Source organism: Panulirus ornatus, chromosome 23 (genome assembly GCF_036320965.1).
Source record: "Panulirus ornatus isolate Po-2019 chromosome 23, ASM3632096v1, whole genome shotgun sequence".
Lineage (NCBI taxonomy): Eukaryota > Metazoa > Arthropoda > Malacostraca > Decapoda > Palinuridae > Panulirus > Panulirus ornatus.
The window spans coordinates 19,639-39,699 of record NC_092246.1 but is presented as its reverse complement, the minus strand read 5'-3'; the positions used below and the strand labels follow the sequence as shown (position 1 = coordinate 39,699).

Genomic DNA, 20,061 nt, shown 5'->3' with positions numbered 1-20,061 from the left:
GTATCCATCATTTTTAATTTAGAAACAACAGTCAAACAAAGTAAAAATTAAATCAGACTGATTGCCAAAACACTCCCTCTCATACAGGAACTTTAGAATTTATGATCATGGAATAATTTTTTTATATGATAGAATTCTGTACAAAACACAAGAAAAAGTTCTACTATTTGCAGAATTTGTCTTGAAAATGTTAGTGAAACACATATTTTATTTATTATACAAAATTGCTGTTTCCCGCATCAGCAAGGTAGCACCAGGAAACAGATGAAGATTGGCCCATCCACTCGTATACACATATGTATACATAAATTCCCACATATGCACATATACATACACATACTTATCAACATATACATACACAAATGCAGACATTACATACATACACATGTACATATTCATACTTGCTTGCCTTCATCCATTCCTGTTGCTACCCTGCCCCACAGAAAAATAGCATTGCTATACCATGCTTCAGTGAGACACATTTTAGAGAATTTTGTTGGAAAATTTTGATAATATCATTGACTTGCAGCATCTGAAAATGTATTAGCTAGCTTTCTTTCACCATGAGTTAATTTAGGAAAATAAGCCATGGCAAATGTGGGATAGAGAATAGAGAAGTGTATACCTCTTTGAAAGTCTTTAAACAGAATTCAAGGATTTAAGACTTTCTTTATACATCTTACACCAGCTTTCAGTCACTGCTCTCCACCCCCCAAACCCCTTGGCACCTAATAATTTGGCAACACATGCACCCCATCCCTCTCATAGGCCCTGCAGAGGACATACAGGAATTGTTTGAAGTAAGATAGTAACCTTTGAATGTATGAAACACATGGTCCATTTTCTTAAAATAACAGAAAATAATTGTGTTTCAGAATGAACAAGATGTGGTAACCAAATGAAAAGTCTAACATACAGTAGCTTTCTGCAATTCATTTGGACTGATTTTTTCAAAATGATGCAAAAAAACTGTAGCAATTGGCTAATGCTGTCTTAGATTGGCTGGATTTGGATTGCTTTAGTAGCATACTTATTATAAGGAAAGTCAGTAATTTGTTTATTAATTTCCATGTATTTACAAAGCCCTACACAAAATACATTCCAAATCTCTTATAAAAATGTTAACTTGCTGATTTCTTGCACTCCTAGTTTTGAATTGGCTCTCTTCAAATTAAGCTGTGCAAACATAATGTTATGTGATGTGAAAATCTCTCATGTTGAGGTCCATATCTTGCATGGGGGGATTTCATCATATGATGGCAGTAGATCGTGTCAAATATGTTTCCTTCAGATTTGCTGAAAATTTTGAATTGGAGGATTTGTCATACTTCTTGACAGTCGAGTTCATCATGTATTTTCATTCCAGGAGAGTTAATGATATATACAATCTGTTGAATAACTTTGGACATTTATTTTCAGGTGTTTCTTCACCTCGTAGTGGCACACTTCGACGATCAGGTTCCCACAGTCAGAAACCCCCACCTCCAGTACGTCGTACTCCTTCAATTTCTACCATTGCATCAACAATTCCTTCTGTTAGCTCTATGACCAATCTGAATTCAAGCACAAGCCTTAATAATTCACCATCACACTTGACATCTTCATCCAGCACAGTTAGCAGTAATAGCAGCATAAATGGAACTGTGCATGCTGGTGGAAATGCAAGCCCCAGTCAGGGAAGCAGTAATGGTAGCCCACTACAACGTACAGATAGTGAGTCGAGCACCCCTGTGGGATCCTTGGAAAATCTTCCCCCACCTCCAGCTTTCCTGTTAGAAGATGGCACAGAGGAAGCTAATCCTACTCCAGACCCAGACTTAACAACCCCAGAGGGAGTGAGATTCATCTGTGATCCAGTTGGTCCCCCAGCACCCATTCAGGATGAATGTTTACAGCAGCGTATAATGACAGTGAGTGATACTGTTAAAACTCTACAGGAAAGTCAGCATCAGCCGCCTTCTCCAGTGACACACCGACGATCACAATCCTCAAGATGTAATCCACCGGCGCATAAAGCAGTTCAGTTACTAGATGAACACAGGGTTTCACTAGAAGATGCAAGAGCATCCCTCATGACTACCCTTAATGCTAAACTGGCTGCCCAGATTAGTAATCAGCAACAGCATCAATCCAAACATATCCAGAAACAATACCCACAACAAGTAAGGGAAGGCAGTCAGTCTCCACGTATGGGTCGTGCTCGTTTAGGTTCTGTACAAGAAGGTATGGCCATGGATAGTCCTTATCAATCTCCATCACATCATCCAGTAAAGCAGACAAACAAGCAGGACCATGTCTGTTTAAGCAGACAACATCACCAGGTGCAGTACCAGCAGCCAGCATTATATCAACATTCAACATTTATTCAGCCTAACTTATATCAACAAATAAACACTTCTGATGACAGCAAGAGTGGTGTTTATCAACCAGGAACAGGAAACAACAGGGATAATAATCAACAAGCATTTCTGCAATCTTTAAATGAAAAACTGTCTCAAAGGCAACCAGGGATAGAAACAGCCTCTTCCCCTGGATCCCCACGACTCCGTCTTAGGAGGTCTCACTCCGGAGTTGTCCCCCAACCTAACCCTAAGCCTCACCCAAATGGCAGTGCTCCAGGAGCTCAGGTACAGCGTTCAGGATCAGGTGCTGGTGAAAAGGCTTCCAAAGTTCGGCAGTGGATTGCAAGTAAGACCATGGGTAGCGAGAAAAAAAGCAGTGCAGAAGCAGCTGCTCTACGAGAATCACTTCTTGATCAAATCAAACGTGGAACACCATTAAGGAGAACCAAGCATGTGGCTGACAGGTCAGCACCTCAAGTTTCTTGACTTAATGTGACATGGCTTGTTAAAAGATTCGAATGGCTTGAATATCAAAGAAAGAAGGAGGCTCTAGACTCTGTGCGAGTGGTGCCCAGTAGGTTTGTTATGTCTGATACATTTTATTGGTGCAAGATCTGATAAACTTGAACATGTGCCCTTCAACTTATGTCATAGTCATTCATTGGGAATGTACTATTATCTGATAAATGTAGAATTTAGTTTTGGGGTGATAAAAAAAAATGAGCGTAATTGTTGTAAGGAACTAAGAATGTGTCATATATTGCTCGTAATTTTGTTCTTGAAATTTTACCATCGTAAAAGGAGAGATCACTTCTGTTAAATTACCCAAAGGAAAGTATTTCATTACATAATAATCTAGTATGTTGACATTTACAACATGAAATGCTGGTACCAGAGTCATGTACCATGATCATGAACATTTATTTTTCATAAGGAAATTGCAGTTGGTTCCATGTGAATCTTTGTGGAAGTGTTGACTTTAAAGCAATTCTTTTTTATTTCTTTATTTGAGGTTAATGTACATACTTATATATAGATAGATGCAAGTGCTCAGTTTTGGCTACACTTACAGAGCCTAGGTGTACATATACATTTTGAGTAGTGATTTTTAAAGCACATTACTACATTCCTGAACAGTGAGCGATTAAGCTTTATACATTTTACTTGCAGTCACTGAACATCACATAGTATGCTCTGACACTGTTTGTGTGGTTTACTCGAAGTATCACTGATTGAGAGCAAATTACCAAAGAGACAAAAGGTCAAGACTTTTATTTAGCTTAGCTCAGCTATTAAGATACCTACCAAGGTTTATCTGCTGTTTTGAAACCTAATGAAAAGTCTAACATACAGTAACTTTCTGATCAAAGTAAAATGGAAACCAGACTGCTTGAAGAGAGTAGTTGTACTAACCCAGGGGGACTAGCTTTTGAATTCTACTTGTCAGAATTAAAGTGAGCTAAACTCAGCCAGGTATACAATATAGGGTAATGAAAGTCAAGGTTACAGGCAAAGATTTTCTCCTCATGCAAAGACACCACTTCATTACTGAAGAAAAGCTGATTTTGGCAAAGCTGTGTCAAAAGAACTTGTCACTCCAAAGGAATCTACATTTCCTGCTACTCAAAGTAGTGCAGTCTTGGGCTGCAAGAGCCATTAGAAATGGGTAACATCAGGACTGTTTCATAGAAATTGGTCCTCAGGTAATTATAGAGGAATTGATTATTTTTTCATACCTGATTGCCATTTCCAATGTTAGCGAGGTAGCTCCAGGAACAGACAAAGAAAGGCCACACCCACTCACATGCATTCTCTTGCTGTCATGTGTAATGCACTGAAACCAAAGCTCCCTATTCACCATAAGGCCACACAGACCTTTCCATGGTGTACCCTGGATGCTTCACATGCCCTGGTTCAGTCCACTGATAGCACGTTGACCCTACTATACCACATTGTTCCAATTCACTCTTGGTTGATCCTCCTACATTTTCACGCTCTGATTCCTCAAATTCTTTTTCATTCCATCCTTCCATCTCCAATTTGCCCCCCCATTCTCCTCGTTCCCTCCACTTCTGATACATATATCCTCCTTGTCAACCTTTCCTCACTCATTCTCTCCGTAGGTTCAAACCATTTCAGCACACCCTATTTTGCTCTCTCAACCATACTCATTTTTTACCACACATCTCTCTTACCCTTTTATTACTTACTCGATCAAACCATGACACTCCAGATATTCTCATCAGACACTTCATTTCCAACACATCCGCTCTTCTCTGCACAACCTTGTCTATAGCCCATGCCTTGCTTCTATATAGTATTTGTAGGACTATTATTCCTTTATACATACCAATTTTTGCCCTCCCTCATAATGTTCCGTCTTTCCACCCATTCTTCATTGCTCCCAGAACCTTTACCCTCTCCCCCACCCTATGACTCACTTCTGCTTCCATGATTCCATTAGCTGCCATGTTCACTCCCAGATCTCTAAAACACTTCTCTTCCTCCAGTTTTTATCCATTCAAACTCTCAACCCTGCTAAATCTAATAACCTTGCTTTACTTCACATTTACTTTCAACTTCTTTCTTTCAAACACTCTTCCAAACTCATTCACCAACTCCGCAGTTTCTCACCCAAATCTGCCATCCTTGCTGTATCATCAGCAAACAACAACCGACTCCCTTCCCAGGCCTTTACAGATTGCATATTTGCCTCTATCTTCTCATTCATAAACAAATCAAACAACCAAGGTGACATCACACATCTACAGCAGACTAACCTTTGCTTGGAACCATTCATTCTCTTCCCTTCTTACTCATACACATGCCTTACACACTTGATAAAAACTTCTCACTGCTTTTAGCAGCTTTCCTCCCTCACTATATATTCTTAAGACCTTCCGCAAGGCATCTCTATCAACCTTATATGCTTTCTCCTGATTCATAAATGCCACATACAAATCCATCTGTTTCTTTAAGTATTTTTCACACATATCCTATAAAGCAAACACCAGATCCACATATCCTTTACCTTGTCTGAAACCATACTGCTCCTCCCTCGTCTGATGCTCTGAACTTGTCTTCACCCTCTTTATCAGTAACCTACCATTTGACTTACCAGGTAAACTCAACAAACTTTTACTTTTATCCTCCTTGCCATTAAACTGTGGTACTATACATGCATCTGCCAATCCTCAGGCACTTCGCCATGATCAATACATATATTGAAAATCCTTACCAACCAATCAACGCCACAGTCAGCCTTTTTCTTAATAAATTCATCTATAATGCCATCCAATCCAGCTGCTTTACCACATCTTATTAAAGCTTTCACCACTACTTCTGTCTTCACCAAACCTCTTTTCATGACTCTCACTTCATATACCATCCCAAACCAAACACCCTATATCTGCCACTCTATCATTAAACACGTTCGAGTCCTTCAAAATATGTACTCCATCTCCCCCTCATCTCATCACTACCTGTTACCATTTCCCCTTTGCTCGTCACTAGTGTTTCTATTTTCCCCATGTTTTTTTTTTTTGCAAATTATTAACCTCCTAAAATATCTTCATATTCTCCTTAAAGTTTACTGATACTCGCTCAGCTCATGTCTCATTTGCCCTCTTTTCAACCCCTGCACCTTCCTCTTAACCTCTTGCCACTTTTTCTTACACATCCCCTATCATTTGCACTTCTTCCAAGTAAGTCCCACTCAAATGCATCTTTTCTCTTTCACCAGCAACTTTACTTCATCCCACCTCTTACTACCCTTTCTAATCTACTCCCATCTTTCACATGCATCTCTCACACATGCCAGCACTGCTTTCCAAAACTTCTTCCATTCACCACCCTTGCCCTTTGCTTCATTTATTCTCATCAGTCTCTCCTGGTATTTCTTCACACAAGTCTCTTTTCTAAGCTCACTTACTCTCACCACTATCTTCTCATTGACATTGTTTCCTCTTTCCCAAAATCCTACATTGTTTCCTCTTTTCTAAAAACTTCTACAAATCTTTGCCCATGCCCCCGAAAGATAGTGATCAGGCATCTCTCCAGCTGCTCCTCTCAGCACATTTACATTCAAAAGTCTCTCTTTTACACTCCTTTCAATTGATATGTCATCCAGTAAAGCCTCCAGATCATCTCTCCTACTCAAATATATATATAATTGTGTATGTCTCTCTTCTTAAACCAGCTATTCCCAGTCATCAATCTTTTTACAGCACACGACTCCCCAAGCTATTCACCATTTCCATTCATAATACTGAATACCCCATGCCTCTCAGTTATACATTCAACTGCTGCATTACTCACCTTCACATTTGAATCACCCATCACCAATGAGCGGTCTCTTACATCACAGTGCTGATACGCTAAATCAGCTGCCTCCAAAACATTTGCCCCCTCATGATCTTTCTTTTCTTAGCAATGTGCATAAATACTAATAGTCACCCATCCTTTGCCATACACTTTCATTTTTACCCACATCAGTCTAGAATCTACTTCCTACTTTCTTTTACACACTCCCACAACTCCTGCTGCAGTAGTGCAACTCCTTCCTTAACTCATGTCCTCTCACTATCCCCTGATTTTACTCCTAAGACACATATTTCCAAACCATTCTGCCCTTTTATCCTTCAGCTTTGTTTCACTGAGACAGAATATTCAGGTTTGTTTCATCAAACATTTCTCCTTTCTTCTCATCTTAGTCACATCCACACACATTCACAAAACCCATCCTGAGCCCTCGAGGAGGATGAGCACTCCCTGCATAGCTCTTTCTTCTGTTCCAACTTTTAGAAATTGAAGGTTTACCCCAGATGTTTCACATGTCCTGGTTCATTCCATTGAAAGCAAGTCGAACCCAGTATACCACATCATTCCAGCTCACTCTATCCCTTGCATGCCTCTTACCCTCCTGCATGTTCAGGCCCTGGTTGCTCAAAATCTTTATCACTTCTTCCATCTCCAATTTGGTTTCCCGCTTCTTGTTCCCTCCACCTCTGACATATATCCTCTTATTCAACATTTCCTCACTTATTCTTCCCATATGTCCAAACCATTTCAACACCCTTTTCTGCTCTCTCAACCACACCCTATTCATTACCACACATCTCTCTTACTCTTTCATTACTTACGTGACCAAACTACCTCACACCAAATGTTGTCCTTAAACATTTCATTTCCAACACATCCACCCTTCTCAGTGCAACCCTGTATATAGGGAATGCTCAGTAATCATATAATATTGTTGGAACTACTATTCCTTCAGACATACCCATTTTTGCTCTGAGATAACATTCTCTGTGCATATTCTTCATCACTCCTAGAACCTTCGCCCCCTCCCCTACCCTATGACTCACTTCCGCGTCCATAGTTCCACTTGCTTCCAAGTCCACTCCCAGATATCTAAAGCACTTCATTTTTTCAAATTTTTCTTCTTTCAAATTTACATCCCAATGAGCCACCAGTATTGTATCATTAGCAAATAATAATTGTCTTGCTTCCCTGACCTTCTCATATCCAACAGACTGTATACTTGCCCCTCTTTCCAAGACTCTTGTTGCATTTCCCTCCCTCACCACCCCTTCTACAAACAAATAAAATAACCAATGTGACATCACACACCCCTGCCACAGACTGACCTTCTATTGGAACCATTCACTCTTCTCTCTTCCTACTCGCACACATGCCTTACACCTTTGATAGAAATTTACTGCTTAGAGTAGTTTACCATCCACACCATATAATCTGAAGACATTCCACAAACCATCTCTATCAACCCTATCTTATGCCTTCTTTACATCCATAAATGCCACATACAAATACATTTGTTTTTCTGAGTATTTCTTACACACATTCTTCAGAGAAAACACCTTATCTACATCCTCTGTTACCTCAGAAATCACACTGCTCCTCCCCAATTTGATGCTCTGTACATGCCCTCTTTCTCAATAACCCATACAATTTACAAGGAATACTCAACTCACCTATATCCCTTTTGCCTTTATACGCCGGCACTATACATGCATTCTGCCAATTCCCAGGCACTTCACCAAGATGCACACATACATTGAATATCCTTACCAACCAATCAACAACACAGTCAACCCCTTTCTTGATAAATTCAATTGCAGTGCCAGCAACTTCTACCGCCTTGCCACATTTCATCTTCATGGCTTTCACCACCTCTTCTCTCTGCACTCTTTCCTTTTATGTAATGCCAAAATGCCTCTTTTCTCTTGTACTAGCAATTTTACCTCTTCATCCCACCTCTACACTTTTTAATCTGCCCTGCTCCCACCTTTCACATGCTATCACTGCTTCCCTAAATACATCCCATTCCTCACCCACTCCCCCTCACTTCATTTGCTCTCACCTTTTTCCATTCTATACTTAAGTCTCTCTTGGTATTTCTTCCATAAAGTCTTCTCTCCAAGCTCACTTACTCTCACCACTCTCTTCTTCCCGACATTGTCCCCTCTTTTGAAAACCTCTACTAATCTTCACTGTTGTTTCCACAAGATAGTGGTCAGACATCCCACTAGCTGCCTTTCTCAGCACATTTACATTCAAAAGTCTGTCTTTTACAAGCCTATCAATTAATACATGATCTAATAATGACTGTTGACCATCTTTCCTACTCATATAGGTATCCTTTATAACACTGAATACCCCATGCACACCAAATATATCGTATCTGCCATATTATTCCTAGATATCTAAAACACTTCACTTCCTCCAATTCTTCTCCCTTTAAACTTAAATCCCAATTAACTTGTCCCACAACCCTACTGAACCTTGCTCGTATATATATATGACTATTAACATCAAGACCAGTTTATTAGAGTTCAGGTATTACAAGACCTTTCTAAAAGTTCCTGCAGCTACTTGCAGTGGCAGTGGCAGGGAAATGTAGACACCTTTAGAATGATAAGTTCTTTGTTGAGACTGTGCTCTCAATGATACAGAATACCTATAATTGCTTGTTGACTCAGGAGTCTCTTCTATCCTTAAGATGCTCCTGTAGCTCTTAGGAAGCTGGCCATATCCAGAAGGCAGGACCTCAAGTCATGAAGTGTTGTGACATTGCATGTGTGTCTATGTGTAGAAAGTGGAGGGCAATTGAATAGCAAGTGCTTGTCTTCTTTATGCAAGGTGTGTTTTGGGTATGAAAGGTCTCGGTGTATGTGAAAATGGTGTTTATAGGGCTGTGGTGACGGATGATGTACAAAGTGTAAATGGGAGTGTGATGAGTTTATCAGGGGAATGTGGTTTTTGATTGGTTTGCAGCTTTGTTGTTTTTTCTTTTTAGAGGGCAGAAGACCAGGCAGATGAGATGTAGTTGAAAGTGGATTGGATGAATTGTTTGTATAAGTTGAGGGATTCTTTTTCTCGTCCAAATCTGGTTCTAGTCAGTGTTCTGCTTTGTTTTTATGTTATGGTGGAAGTAGTGAATGTTTTGTGTGTATCATATGTGATGTCTAAAATGGTAGGTTATTTTGTTCAATAGTAGAGACTGTTCAGGGTGACTGAAAGGTGTGTTTGAATGGGGTTAAAATAGTGTATTGGAATGCAGGCATTCTGAGCCATCATTCTAATTATGTGGTGTTGTGCTGCATGTTTTAATGTAACTTTGGTGTCAAGATGTTGTGATATGACAGTGAGGTCATTGCCTATGGAAGGACCTACATGTTAAGCTTTCCCTGAGGTAATAAGTTTTGTAGGAAGAAATTGAAGAGAATTGTAGAAAGTACTGCTCCTTCTGGAACTCCAATGTATAGTTTTAGTGTTTTAAGGGTGAAGCTATTGTAACTCCAGCATGGTGGCTGGCTGTGAAACTGGCTAGCCACTTTTTGTCAGTATTATGAGTGTGATGTCGAGTATTTTTTGAGTGAGGATGTGTCAATGTCAAATGCTCTGTTGTTGTCTATTATCACTAATTCTATGTAGCAGTTATGCAAGGAAGACCAACAAATCCTGACAAAGAGCAAAAGTTGATGAGGGTTATGGTGGTAAACATGGACATTCAGAAGATCCTTAAAGGGCAGAAATAATTGTGGATAAAGAGAAGGTTCATAAGTAATAAAAAGGATGTGTATTTTGGAAGAATGTTTGTGACAATCAAGAACTCATGTTATGTGAATGATTATTGTTACTGGATCATTAAGTATGGAAAAATCAGAGGCGTGACTGGTGAGTTCACTGACTGACACCATTCACTGGCTGAGTTTGTCTTTGAATTTTGACTGAATTCACAAGCTAATTAGTCATCACTTACAGATGGCATGTGCACTTCAAGGCAATTTGGTTTTTAAGTTATTGATCCCAGCGTGAGTAAGGCATAATTGGCCTCAGTGTGTATTTACAGTAATCCCACTGAAGTATGGGAATGTTTCTTTTTTAACATGTACTCTGCAATTTTGTAAATGTGATGGTAGCTAGTTGCCAGCATACACATGAATGATTACATTGGGACTTTGTTTTGGCTTTCCAAAATCAAGGTACATAGATATTTACTTTAAGGTTAGAAGTATGCTGAGAGATGTTTCTTAAATCTATAATAACAATAAGAAGTATACTGATTAAATCACCCTTAGTCTGTGCTTGCTTTGTTGTCTGTCATATGAGCTCATGATGCTCTTCTCCTTCATTAGCTATCATTCTGTCTCATTGTTTTGTTATATTTTGGTTGTGAGGACTGAGTTAAATTTATTCAGTTTTTGAAAACTACTAGCTAATGGCAGTTTATTGTTGGTGTTTAATTTCAAACTGAATAATGGTGGCTTGGGGAGACAGTCCTAGTGTTGGAATGCATGCTGTCTACTTAATTTTTAAAACTTTGCAGTCCAATAACCTCATATATATATATATATATATATATATATATATATATATATATATATATATATATATATATATATTATATTTATTTATTTATTTATTTTGTTTTGTTGCTGTCTCTCGCATTAGCGAGGTAGCGCAAGGAAACAGATGAAAGAATGGCCCAACCCCCCACATACACATGTATATACATACACATCCACACATGCAAATATACATACCTATACATCTCAACATATACATATATATACACACACAGACATATACATATATACACATGTACATAATTCATACTGTCTGCCTTTATTCATTCTCATTGCCACTCCGCCACATATGAAATAACAACCCCCTCCCCCCTCATGTGTGCTAGATAGTGCTAGGAAAAGATAACAAAGGCCACATTCGTTCTTACTCAGTCTCTAGCTGTCATGCAAAATGCACTGAAACCACAGCTCCCTTTCCACATCCAGGCCACACAGAACTTTACATGGTTTACCCCCAGACACTTCACATGCCCTGGTTCAATCCATTGACAGCATGTCGACCCTGATATACCACATCGATCCAGTTCACTCTATTCCTTGCACACCTTTCACCCTCCTGCATGTTCAGGCCCCAATCACTCAAAATCATTTTCACTCCATCTTTCCACCTCCAATTTGGTCTCCCACTTCTCCTCGTTCACTCCACCTCTGACACATATATCCTCTTGGTCAATCTTTCCTCACTCATTCTCTCCATGTGACCAAACCATTTCAAAACACTCTCTTTTGCTCTCTCAACCACACTCTTTTTATTACCACATATTTCACTTACCCTATTATTACTTACTTAATCAAACCACCTCACACCACATATTGTCCTCAAACATCTCATTTCCAGCACATCCACCCTCCTCCGCACAACTCTATCTACAGCCCATGCCTCGCAACAAGGTAACGTTGTTGGAACCACTATTCCTTCAAACATACCCATTTTTGCTTCCCGAGATAATGTTCTCGACTTCTACACATTCTTTAACGCTCTCAGAACGTTTTCCCCTTCCCCCACCCTATGATTCACTTCCTCTTCCATGGTTCCATCCGCTGCCAAATCCACTCCCAGATATCTAAAACACCACTTCCTCCAGTTTTTCTCCATTCAAACTTACCTCCCAATTGACTTGACTCTCAACCCTACTGTACCTAATAACCTTGCTCTTATTCACATTTACTCTCAACTTTCTTCTTTCACACACTTTACCAAACTCGGTCACCAATCAGCCACCAGTGCTGTATCATCAGCGAACAACAACTGACTCACTTCCCAAGCTCTCTCATCCACAATAGACTGCATACTTGCCCCTCTTTCCAAAACTTTTGCATTCACCTCCCTAACAACTCTATCCATAAACAAATTAAACAACCATGGAGACATCACACACCCCTGCCGCAAACCTACATTCACTGAGAACCAATCACTTTCCTCTCTTAATACACGTGCACATGCCTTACATCCTTGATAAAAACTTTTCACTGCTTCTAAACAACTTGCCTCCCACACCATATATTCTTAATACCTTCCACAGAGCATCTCTGTCAACTCTATCATATGCCTTCTCCAGATCCATAAAAGCTACACACCAATCCATTTGCTTTTCTAAGTATTTCTCACTTACATTCTTCAAAGCAAACACCTGATCCACACATCCTCTACCACTTCTGAAACCACACTGCTCTTCCCCAATCTGATGCTCTGTACATGCCTTCACCCTTTCAATCAATACCCTCCCATATAATTTCCAAGAAATACTCAACAAACTTATACCTCTGTAATTTGAGCACTCACTTTTATCCCCTTTGCCTTTGTACAGTGGCACTATGCAAGCATCCCGCCAATCCTTAGGCACCTCACCATGAGTCATACATACATTAAATAACCTTACCAACCAGTCAACAATAAGGGTCACCCCCTTTTTTAATAAATTCCACTGCAATACCATCCAAACCCGCTGCCTTGCCGGCTTTCATCTTCCACAAAGCTTTTACTACCTCTTCTCTGTTTACCAAATCATTCTCCCTAACCCTCTCACTTTGCACACCACCTTGACCAAAACACAGTATATCTGCTACTCTATCATCAAACACATTCAACAAACCTTCAAAATACTCACTCCATCTTCTCACATCACCACTACTTGTTATCACCTCCCCATTAGCCCCCTTCACTGAAGTTCCCATTGATTCCCTTGTCTTAAGCACTTTATTTACCTTCTTCCATAACATCCTTTTATTCTCCCGAAAATTTGATGATACTCTCTCACCCCAACTCTCATTTGCCCTCTTTTTCACCTCTTGCACCTTTCTCTTGACCTCCTGCCTCTTTCTTTTATACATCTCCCACTCATTTGCATTATTTCCCGGCAAAAATCATCCACATGCCTGTCTCTTCTCTTTTACTAACACTCTTACTTCTTCATCCCACCTCTCACTACCCTTTCTAATCGCCCACCTCCCATGCTTCTCATGCCACAAGCATCTTTTGCGCAAGCCATCACTGCTTCCCTACATACATCCCATTTCTCCCCCACTCCCCTTATGTCCTTTGTTCTCACCTTTTTCCATTCTGTACTCATTCTCTCTTGGTACTTCCTCACACAAGTCTCCTTCCCTAGCTCACTTACTCTCACCACTCTCTTCACCCCAAGATTCTCTCTTCTTTTCTGAAAGCCTCTAGAAATCTTCACCTTCGCCTCCACAAGAAAATGATCAGACATCCCTCCAGTTGCACCTCTCAGCACATTAGCATCCAAAAGTCTCTCAACTAACAGCCTATCAATTAACACGTAATCCAATAACGCTCTCTGGCCATCTCTCCTATTTACATACATATACTTATATATATCTCTCTTTTTAAACCAGGTATTCCCAATCACCAGTCCTTTTTCAGCACATAAATCTACAAGCTCTTCACCATTTCCATTTACAATACTGAACACCCCATGTACACCAATTATTCCTCAACTGCCACATTACTCACCTTTGCATTCAAATCACCCATCACTATAACTCGGTCTCGTGCATCAAAACTACTAACACACTCACTCAGCTGCTCCCAAAACGCCTCTCATGATCTTTCTTCTCATGCCCAGGTGCATATGCACCAATGATCACCCATCTCTCTCCATCTACTTTTAGTTTTACTCATATCAATCTAAAGTTTACTTTTTTACACTCTATCACATACTCCCACCACTCCTGTTTCAGGAGTAGTGCTACTCCTTCCCTTGCTCTTGTCCTCTCACTAACCCCTGACTTTACTCCCAAGACGTTCCCAAACCACTCATCCCCTTTACCCTTGAGCTTCGTTTCACCCAGAGCCAAAACATCCAGGTTCCTTTCCTCAAACATGCTACCTATCTCTCCTTTTTTCTCATCTTGGTTACATCCATACACATTTAGACACCCCAGTCTGAGTCTTTGAGGAGGATGAGCACTCCCCGCGTGACTCCTTCTTCTGTTTTCCCATTTAGAAAGTTAAAATACAAGGAGGGGAGGGTTTCCAGCCCCCCAGTCCCGTCCTCTTTAGTCGCCTTCTACGACATGTGAGGAATGCATGGGAAGTATTCTTTCTCCCCTATCCCCAGGATGTGTATATTCCCTGCGTGTCGTAGAAGGCGACTAAAAGGGGAGGGAGCGGGTGGCTGGAAATCCTCCCCTCTCGTTTTTTTTTTGATTTTCCAAAAGAAGGAACAGAGAAGGGGGCCAGGTGAGGATTTTCCCTCTAAGGCCCAGTCCTCTGTTCTTAACGCTACCTCGCAAACGCGGGAAATGGCGAATAGTATGAAAAAAAAAAAAAAAAAAAAATTTCTTTCATACTATTCGCCATTTCCCGCATTAGCGAGGTAGCGTTGAGAACAGAGGACTAGGCCCTTGAGGGAATATCCTCACCTGGGCCCCTTCTCTGTTCCCTCTTTTGGAAAATTAAAAAAAAAAAAAAAAATAAAAAAAGTGAGAGGGGAGGATTTCCAGCCCCCCGCTCCCTCCCCTTTTAGTCGCCTTCTACGACACGCAGGGAATACGTGGGAAGTATTCTTTCTCCCCTATCCCCAGGGAAGCAGGCCTGGGTTCAGGCGCAGGACTGGACGAGGTGAAGGAGGTTGTGGTGGTGGTGTTGGACTTACTTTTGGTGTTGTTGATTTTGTGTCCAAGCCCTCTGCATCATCACAGCAAAGTTCTTCTTCTTCTTCCTCCTCACCCGCCACCCATTGTTGGCACATCTCCGTGTTGCCCCTGTACTGTGTTTCTGCTACTTCTTTTTCTGTGCTGCTGCTGATGCTGTCGTATGACATGCATACACGCGTGCAGGCAGGGCTGTAGTAGTCAAGTGGTGCAGGCAAGCAAGGCAGTAGTAATGTGTCTGCGTCTTTGGTGTGGTTGCCTAAGGTGAAGGAAGGAAGGGTGTGGAATTTTGTGATGCACGGCTTGTCACTGATGATACCGATAGTAATAGTAATATATATATATATATATATATATATATTTTTTTTTTGCTTTGTCGCTGTCTCCCACGTTTGCAAGGTAGCGCAAGGAAACAGACGAAAGAAATGGCCCAACCCACCCCCATACACATGTATATACATACATGTCCACACACACAAATATACATACCTACACAGCTTTCCATGGTTTACCCCAGACGCTTCACATGCCCTGATTCAATCCACTGACAGCACGTCAACCCTGGTATACCACATCGATCCAATTCACTCTATTCCTTGCCCTCCTTTCACCCTCCTGCATGTTCAGGCCCCGATCACACAAAATCTTTTTCACTCCATCTTTCCACCTCCAATTTGGTCTCCCACTTCTCCTCGTTCCCTCCACCTCCGACACATATATCCTGTTGGTCAATCTTTCCTCACTCATTCTCTCCATGTGCCCAAACCATTTCAAAACACCCTCTTCTGCTCTCTCAACCACGCTCTTTTTATTTTCACACATCTCTCTTACCCTTACGTTACTTACTCGATCAAACCACCTCACACCACACATTGTCCTCAAACATCTCATTTCCAGCACATCCACCCTCCTGTGCACAACTCTATCCATAGCCCACTCCTCGCAACCATACAACACTGTTGGAACCACTATTCCTTCAAACATACCCATTTTTGCTTTCCGAGATAATGTTCTCGACTTCCACACATTCTTCAAGGCTCCCAGGATTTTCGCCCCCTCCCCCACCCTATGATTCACTTCCGCTTCCATGGTTCCATCCGCTGCCAGATCCACTCCCAGATATCTAAAACACTTTACTTCCTCCAGTTTTTCTCCATTCAAACTTACCTCCCAATTGACTTGACCCTCAACCCTACTGTACCTAATAACCTTGCTCTTATTCACATTTACTCTTAACTTTCTTCTTTCACACACTTTACCAGACTCAGTCACCAGCTTCTGCAGTTTCTCACATGAATCAGCCACCAGCGCTGTATCATCAGCGAACAACAACTGACTCACTTCCCAAGCTCTCTCATCAACAACAGACTTCATACTTGCCCCTCTTTCCAAAACTCTTGCATTCAGCTCCCTAACAACCCCATCCATAAACAAATTAAACAACCACGGAGACATCACACACCCCTGGGCTATGGATAGAGTTGTGCGCAGGAGGATGGATGTGCTGGAAATGAGATGTTTGAGGACAATGTGTGGTGTGAGGTGGTTTGATCGAGTAAGTAATGTAAGGGTAAGAGAGATGTGTAGAAATAAAAAGAGCGTGGTTGAGAGAGCAGAAGAGGGTGTTTTGAAATGGTTTGGGCACATGGAGAGAATGAGTGAGGAAAGATTGACCAAGAGGATATATGTGTCGGAGGTGGAGGGAACGAGGAGAAGTGGGAGACCAAATTGGAGGTGGAAAGATGGAGTGAAAAAGATTTTGTGTGATCGGTGCCTGAACATGCAGGAGGGTGAAAGGCGGGCAAGGAATAGAGTGAATTGGATCGATGTGGTATACCGGGGTTGACGTGCTGTCAGTGGATTGAATCAGGGCATGTGAAGCGTCTGGGGTAAACTATGGAAAGCTGTGTAGGTATGTATATTTGCGTGTGTGGACATGTATGTATATACATGTGTATGGGGGTGGGTTGAGCCATTTCTTTCGTCTGTTTCCTTGCGCTACCTCGCAGACACGGGAGACAGCAACAAAGCAAAAAAAAAAAATATATATATTCTACAACCTACATTCACTGAGAACCAATCACTTTCCTCTCTTCCTACACATACACATGCCTTACATCCTCGATAAAAACTTTTCACTGCTTCTAACAACTTGCCTCCCACACCATATATTCTTAATACCTTCCACAGAGCATCTCTATCAACTCTATCATATGCCTTCTCCAGATCCATAAATGCTACATACAAATCCATTTGCTTTTCTAAGTATTTCTCACATACATTCTTCAAAGCAAACACCTGATCCACACATCCTCTACCACACATGAGGGGGGAGGGGATGGTATTCCATGTGTGGCGAGGTGGCGATGGGAATGAATAAAGGCAGACAGTGTGAATTGTGTGCATGGGTATATATGTATGTGTCTGTGTGTGTATATATATGTGTACATTGAGATGTATAGGTATGTGTATTTGCGTGTGTGGACGTGTGTGTATATACATGTGTATGTGGGTGGGTTGGGCCATTTCTTTCGTCTGTTTCCTTGCGCTACCTCGCAAACGCGGGAGACAGCGACAAAGCAAAATAAAATAAATTAATAAATAATTTGAATTATGGGTGCAGTATGTTTTGATGACATTATACAATGTTGACAATGTAATCACAGGATTAGCTTGCCACTTGCTGATTTTTTGTTCATCCTGAGAGCAACTTTACATTTGTATCTAAATATTCTAAATTTTAATGGTTGCTGAAAATACATCTGGAACCCATTTTTATGGATTTTTGAGGTAAGAATCTCACTTGAGAAATGATATCATGATCAATATATTGTAGTTTTATGTACAGTATTATGCATATTGTGTACCTTGAGTAATTTATGTTTTTATAGTTTTCTTAAATGTGGTTACTTTATTTGGTTCTCTTCAGATTTTATTTAATTTTGTTGTATTTACTTATTGTAAATGTTATATGATTTTTGGTTATTTGAAAAATATTATCCGATACATGATGTTACAGTCTAAAATAGATTCTAAACTCTAGTCATATGTCAGATTAATAGTTAGTTTTAAAAGTTCTAAAATTTAAGTTTCAAAATATGAATGGGAATTTTCTTTGTATTTTTTTGTAAATATCAGAGGGACTTGGCATGCTTGAGGTGATACCTTGCAAATGAAAAGTCACCTCTGGCATAGCTGTATAATAGGGAGTACATTCTGGTCAAAGAACTTTTCCTACAAGGAATTTGCATTTCACTGCCTCAGGAGCCTTTAGAAAGGTCCTGGTTAACACCAGGAATCTTTCGAGAAAATTTGTCTGGATTAACACCAGGAAATTGGTCCTAGGGTAGTTATAAATGAGTATGTATTTATGAAATTCATTTTGAAATTTGTATTCAGCATGATTTTGGTGAATGTTCCTGTATATGGGCTCCTAGAAAATGTAACTGAGAACCACATTAAAGTCAAAGTAAATTACAACTGAAATGCATTTGATATGCTTATTTCTCCACAACTCCGTAGTTCTAATCACTATGGCATTAAGTTTGTTTGGAGGCACAAGTATGCTCTAAGTAAAGCCTTACATATGGTATTTAAGAGTTGTAATGTTGAGGATTTTCCAGCAGACTTTTTTAAAAGATAATTGAACAAACTGCTTTTGATTTTTTTTTAAATATAATATTAAATGATAGGAACTTGGCAGTTTATACTTCATGGTATTGCCATTTTAATAATGATCATTATGGCAATTTTTAGTGCCTTTACTTTAGTCAGAAGGATATTGCATCCAGAAAAAATCAAATACCATTTACCTGAAAGATGAGACAAAATAAGAGATGCATTGGTAAATAGTCTTTTTCAATTTGGTTCATGATTGTTATTGACCTGGAAATGAATGAAAACAAAGCTAATTATAAAAAAGCTACATTGGTTATTACATGCTGGTTGAATTCAAGTAAAACTTGCATAGGATAGAAGTAACATTCTGTACTAGTAATTCAGTTAACAAATCAGTTGTCATGTATTCAAATGTAAATCATCATAATAGCACCAAGATCTTTTATGACACTTATTTATATCTCTAGTTGAGGATCATGAAGTATCTGACAGATATAATACAGGTTGTGGTGAAGGGGTGCAACAATCAAGTTTGAAGTCAGTACTGCTTTGGGAGACAGCAGCACTGCTTTGGTTGCTTCACATGGTAGTTATTGTCTACCAGCCCTTATCTGGAGACCTGGCCCAGTACCCATATGAGGAGCTCCCTTTGTCTTTACTTTTAAAAATGTATAAACTGACTTCTTCTTTCTTATTATTAAGGTTAAGCTATCTTTTTTGTATGACAATAATTAGTTTTTGATGGGAGCTATGCCTCCCATGTTTTGTGTATAAATCTGCTATAGGTAGATATTAAATGAGTAAAGTAATCAAGATTTTTTTTTTGTTACCTCCAAAAACTGATTGTTGTACATCTCACTAGTTACTGTTTATAAAGATTTTTTTCCCAATAAACTGTATTTCATTTGTTTCTATCAAATTCACTCGTTAATTTTGTTTGAGCCAGTTGCAAGCTAGACTTGCCAAAAGAGGGAGGACACTGGTAAACAGAACATACTTTACTGATAAAGCACAGCTCATGCATAAGTGCAACCTGATTTGCAAATGAATTGGCAAGATAACGCTGCTGTCGTGGTCCTTAACATCATATTTTA

At 40.0% G+C, this 20,061-nt stretch overlaps 1 protein-coding gene across 4 annotated transcripts in view; it reads left to right on the top strand.

Moving 5' to 3' along the window:
- Nucleotides 1–19,780, top strand: part of mim (missing-in-metastasis) — a 323,746-nt gene extending 303,966 nt beyond the window's left edge. For all 4 annotated transcript variants that reach the window (XM_071676353.1, XM_071676355.1, XM_071676354.1 and 1 more), the window contains one exon: nucleotides 1,420–19,780. In XM_071676353.1, coding sequence (XP_071532454.1) covers nucleotides 1,420–2,828 — 1,409 coding nt within the window. In that variant the 3' untranslated portion in view covers nucleotides 2,829–19,780. The remainder of the gene's footprint in view (nucleotides 1–1,419) is intronic.
- The last annotated feature ends 281 nt before the right edge of the window (nucleotides 19,781–20,061 follow it).